Below are 5,201 nucleotides of genomic sequence, written 5' to 3' on the forward strand. Positions count from 1 at the left end.
AGCTGCAGTGCCTTCAATATTCCACGGTTGCTTCAAGAGGCTTCTTCATGGTTTGTAACAGGAACTCAAGCTCTGACTGCAAAACAAGCCCAGTACTGTACCCAGAAGTGGGGAGAATCTAGAGATCATTGAGCACATCATCTTTCTTAGACAAGTCCATCGCCAGGAAGTAATTCATTCCGTAAACATCGCAGTTAACACTTGTGAGTTCACGCAGCATCTTAGTGTGAACAATCACATTGTTAGCTTCAGGAAATGAAGCAACAAACAGTAAAACCAAAAATAGGAAATTGGCTTCACTGGATTATACTACTGACTACAGTGACTTGGGACCATAAAATACACAGTTGATCCTATCATGTAAGAAAACATGATTCAAATGCTTTACCAATAGTTACATGCCGGTGGTGCACTTTCTTCGGTTAGTAGTTCCGATAGCAGGTCCTAGCAAGGACCCTTGAGAAGTATCTGGATCCTGGATAGCCTGAAACTTGAACATGTGCACCAGTTCTGGTTGGGTAAAGGTTTTGCACTTTGTTAGCTATTTTTAGAAGAGCATTCTGAATTACGGGCTAATATGAAATTTTTCTAATTGGGTTAAAACAACCATAAAGGCCCTACATGAATATATATCAGCTGAATAGGATTTGGGCTCCAAGGAGTGTATCAGATGCAGGGTGCATAGCCTGCCTAGCATAATCCCGTCAAAAAGATCACCAATCCCAATTTCCAGCTGATCAATCGAACATTTATTTTCTGCCAAAAATACAAATACCTCTTTCTTTGGTGAGTTCATATGTGACGGTTAACTTTCTGTCATGATCATGGCACAGTCAAACTGCTGGCCAGGTAAAAGTACAAGAAAACTGTTGTATGTATACAGTTCAATCCCCAGTAAAGCTAAGAACAACTTGGTTCCTTACAGGTGATTAGCAGTCAGGATGCTCTCAGGTGGTCCTGCCGGTCTGATGAACTTACTGTTTCTGAGCTTTAGTTTCTCCAGATATTGGTGAGACATCACAGCCAAGGCAGAGAATCCTGAGTGTTGTCGGTGTAGTGCCACTGACCTAACTGTCTATACAGTTGGTTGAGTTGGTTGCCCCAGTGAACCGTCGTATCTGCAGAAAGCCTGAAACTAAATCAATTAGCAGGAAAAATGCAGGTTTACATCAAAGGAAGCTCGAATTTCCAGTATTGAAATGCGAGAATAAATTAAATGCCTGAAATTATATTATACAATGTTCAAAATTCAAATGAAACTAAGCATACTTTCAGTATTTCAGGGGTGCTTCTGTACACCTACCTTCAGGTTTCATCAGACAGGCTACTTGATATGAATATATCCCTTTGCAGCCCATGCTCCGCATCAGGTTCAGATTGGCTATGGGAGCACTCCTAAATAGCTTATTTCACTCTTCCATGATGAGTTCTACTGGCTGCACAGCCAGGACATGCAAAGAGACTAAATGATATGCCAACTGATCAACTGCCGCATATATCTCACTTGAGGTTTCATGTCTGATGTCTTCCACTCCAAATTCATGTATGCTGTTGTTTACTTCAATTGAACTAACACCCATATCCTTTTTTGTTCCCCGCTCTCTCATTAGCTTCCTGAGCCTTTTCATGTCCTCCCACTGGTGAGTTTCATACAGCAAATTAGAAAATAGGACAAACAAGCCTCCATTAATTCCCTCCAGCTCAAGCAGTTGTTTGATCACTAGCTTGCCGATCTCTACATTACCATGGATCCTGCAGGCTCCAAGTAATGCACCCCAAACCACAACGTCAGGCTTCATTGGCATATCTTTTATTAGATCAACAGCTTGTGCAAGATGGCCACGCCGACCAAGCAGATCAACCATGCAAGCATAGTGCTCAACTTCAGGCTTAACATTGTAAACATGTCTCATGGCTTTGAAGTAATACTGTCCATCTTCTAGTAGACCACCATGACTGCATGCAGAAAGAAGACCGACAAATGTGATCTCATCAGGGGAGAAGGCATCAGATACCATAGCTCTGAAGAACATGACTGCCTCTTGTGCACGCCCATGCATGGCTAGCGCTCCAATAATCACATTCCAAGAGATAGTGTTTTTATTGGGCATCTCAGTGAACAAGCTTATGGATGTGTCTACCTGACCACATCTTGCATACATATCAAGAAGTGAATTAAGTAGAGTGACACCAGGATCACTAAAATTGTCTTTAATATAACAATGTATCATCCTTCCAGAGGCCAAATCGCCATTTTGTCCATGGGCAGAGAGGACACCAGCCAAGGTAACCTCATCTGGAGTGAGATCTAGAGATTTCATACGGTTATAAAGACCCAAAGTTTCACGGAATCGGCCACCCTGAACATAGCAAGAGATCATGGCATTCCAGGAGACTATGTTCCTCTCGGGCATCTGCTCAAACCAATCTCTTGCAGCATCCACCGAGCCATGTTTTGCCAGGGCACAAAGCATGGAAGTCCATGAAACAACATTTTTCGTGGGCATCATGTCAAAGCATCTACGAGCCATCCACAGATCCCCGCACTTACCATACATGTCCACAAGTGCGTTACCGAGAATCAGATCAACCCGGGATCCACTTGCCAACATATGACAATGCACCAGCCGACCAACCTCAAGATTTCCCTCAGTTGAGCAAACGAGAAGCAGGCTGACAAATGTGAACACATCAGCCAACACTCCTTGGCGCCTCATCTCTCCAAACAAGGCGCACGCCTTGCTGGTCTCCCCAGCCTGTGCATATCCACCAATCATCGTGTTCCACGACACAACATTCCTGCCCGACGCCATCTCGGCAAAGAACCGCTGAGAGTCCCGCAGCAACCCAGTCGACGCATATGAGTGCAGGAGCGCGTTGCCCACGAACACCTGCCGCACATACCCCAGCTTGACAGCCACTCCATGGGTGGCTAGCGCGTGCTCTGTGGCCCGCGCCCTGGCGCACGCCTTGAGCACGAAGGGCAGTGTGAACTCGTTCGGCAGGATGCCGCGCCGGAGGACGTCGCGGTGCAGGCACAGCGCCTCCTGGGGGCAACAGCTGTTGGAGTACGCCCTGATAAGACTGTTGTACGCGAACCTGTACGGGTCGGCAATTGTGTCGAACACGCGGCGGGCGTGGCAGAGTCCCGCGTGTCCGGCGGCACCGGAGAGCGCGCAGTAGGAGGCGACGAGCTGGGAGGCGAGGGAGGCCACGGCGGATGGGCCGTGGGCGAGGAGGTGGGCCTGTAGCTGGTCGAGGTGTCGGATGGAACGGCACTGGTGCAGGAGCTCGAGGACATGGCGGGGGTTCATCAACAGCGCCGCCCGAGACCACGGAGGAGACGGGGATGTACTCTAGAAACAAAAATGCTAGACATACAAAAACTTACACGCTTTTACACGCTCCTTCTATCTAACAACCAATCACAAACCTCTCCTCCCCTGATTTTTAGGGGGTGGGCCGCCCCGCTCACCTATTGACCAATCAAAATTAACCATCCTGTAAAAGCCTGTAAATCGTTTGTACGTGTAGCATTGCCGCTCTAGAAATGGCCACATGTGGCAACTTTTCTTTTTGAGTGGTGCGTGGGCAAAGTATTCACTTCCAGTTTCAGAAAAATTTCAGCACCACCCAAATCATTGAAATTCAGTGAAATTCAATAATTTCAGTTTGCGTTTTGGCCAAAAGGCTGAATATTCACTTAAATTCAATTGCATATTTGATATTTTTGAAAAATATTTAAATTCATGTGTACTAGTGAAATTGCTGATTTTTTTGGCTAGAAGGTAAATATTTCAGTGATTGCTAAAATTAATGAACTCATACATACGCGCATACAATCACCTCTATGAACGCACACACGTCCTGAAATAAATCCAAGAATAATGCGAGCACCAGGACTTGAACCCTGATGGGCAGTGGATACCACTGTCTCTCTAACCACCCAACCAAAGACACAAATTTGACTAGTTGACATGTATAATACTAGATATAATACTATCACTACTAGTAGACTATGAAAAATAACTTATGATTAATATGCATGAATTTATGATATGGGGGCACTCCATGCATAGGCTAAGGCAAAAAAAACTTATAACTAAAATGGATGATTTGCTTATGTGCATAGCTGCATGGCTAAAGAAAAATAGGTAGTGGGTTGTAGCTAACATGTATGAATTGATGATGTGGGAGAGCACAGGAGTAGACTAATGCAAAGAACTGTAACCTCTAACTTAAATGCGGTACTTCCTTTATGTGACAAGGTTGCATGACTAGAAAAATAGATAGTGGGTTGTATCTATTTAGGAATAGTGGATATCTTTTTGCAAGAAGAAAGAAGAGGGGAAAGAAGAGAAGTAGGCTAGAGATTAACAGCCAGCCTCAACACGTTTTGTAGACACTTTAGAGAAAGTGAGGGTTTTTTTGCGAAAAAAATCAAATTTATTATAAAGATCCACCGAAAGTACAAAACACATCAAACATAGTAAAAATTACATCGAGGTCCATGGACCATCGAACGACCATTGCCGCCGCCAAAACGAGCCGCTGACGTCGCCACTTCGATACCGGAGCCGGCCCGACCTTGTCAATGACGGCCGGAAAGTCTTCGTGCACGTGCCCCTAAGGACAAGCGTCCCGGAGCCGCAGTCGTCGCCGTTGAATCCTTGAATCGATTTGAAGAATTTGACACCAAATATCGCCGTTGCGTATGCACGGCGAGAAACTCTAATCTCGCTGCTCTGAGGAGCTGGCATGAATCTACGCCGGAGCTCTGTCTAATCCATCCCAACGAACAAACTTGAGGAGGATAGGAGCTCGGAAGACTGACTCGAAGAAGAAGCACCGCCATCCATCCATACGCCGCCCCTGCAAGAACTAAAACCCTACCTATCTACTAGCCGGAGATAAGGCACCAGAAAACCTCTCTCCGCCACCGGCAGGCGGAAGGGAGGCGAATCCACAACCTTGCCGGTGAAGATCAAGGGGAGGAAGACTTTCTCTAGTCGCCTTGCGAGTAGAGAAAGTGAGGTTGATCATGTATCAATAAAGTGGTACATTTTATATCTAATTATCATACTTATAGGTTATAATTTTACTACAAATGATATATCAACATCATATAACCACCTGCTGACTATACTATTTTTACCTTTTTTGAGGGCCATGCTATAAAGGGAACAATTTGATGCAGCGGT

At 45.2% G+C, this 5,201-nt stretch overlaps 1 protein-coding gene across 2 annotated transcripts; it reads right to left on the reverse strand.

Moving 5' to 3' along the window:
- Nucleotides 1–734: 734 nt before the first annotated feature.
- Nucleotides 735–3,352, reverse strand: LOC119342058 (pentatricopeptide repeat-containing protein At2g22410, mitochondrial-like). Of its 2 annotated transcripts, none has more exons than XM_037613898.1 (2): nt 1,304–3,352; nt 735–1,118 (listed from the first exon to the last, which is right to left on the reverse strand). In XM_037613898.1, the coding sequence occupies exon 1, from the start codon at nt 3,312–3,314 to the stop codon at nt 1,410–1,412; it is 1,905 nt and encodes a 634-aa protein (XP_037469795.1). In that variant the 5' UTR covers nt 3,315–3,352; the 3' UTR covers nt 735–1,118; nt 1,304–1,409. The 2 variants fall into 2 exon arrangements, with proteins under 2 accessions (XP_037469795.1, XP_037469794.1); XM_037613897.1 differs by having other exon boundaries at nt 735–1,129.
- Nucleotides 3,353–5,201: the final 1,849 nt, after the last annotated feature.

The sequence above is a fragment of the Triticum dicoccoides genome, chromosome 7B, assembly GCF_002162155.2.
Source record: "Triticum dicoccoides isolate Atlit2015 ecotype Zavitan chromosome 7B, WEW_v2.0, whole genome shotgun sequence".
NCBI lineage: Eukaryota > Viridiplantae > Streptophyta > Magnoliopsida > Poales > Poaceae > Triticum > Triticum dicoccoides.

Coding starts and splice junctions, on each gene's coding strand:
- LOC119342058 (XM_037613898.1), bottom strand. CDS start 3,314: ATGAACCCCCGCCATGTCCTCGAGCTCCTGCACCAGTGCCGTTCCATC.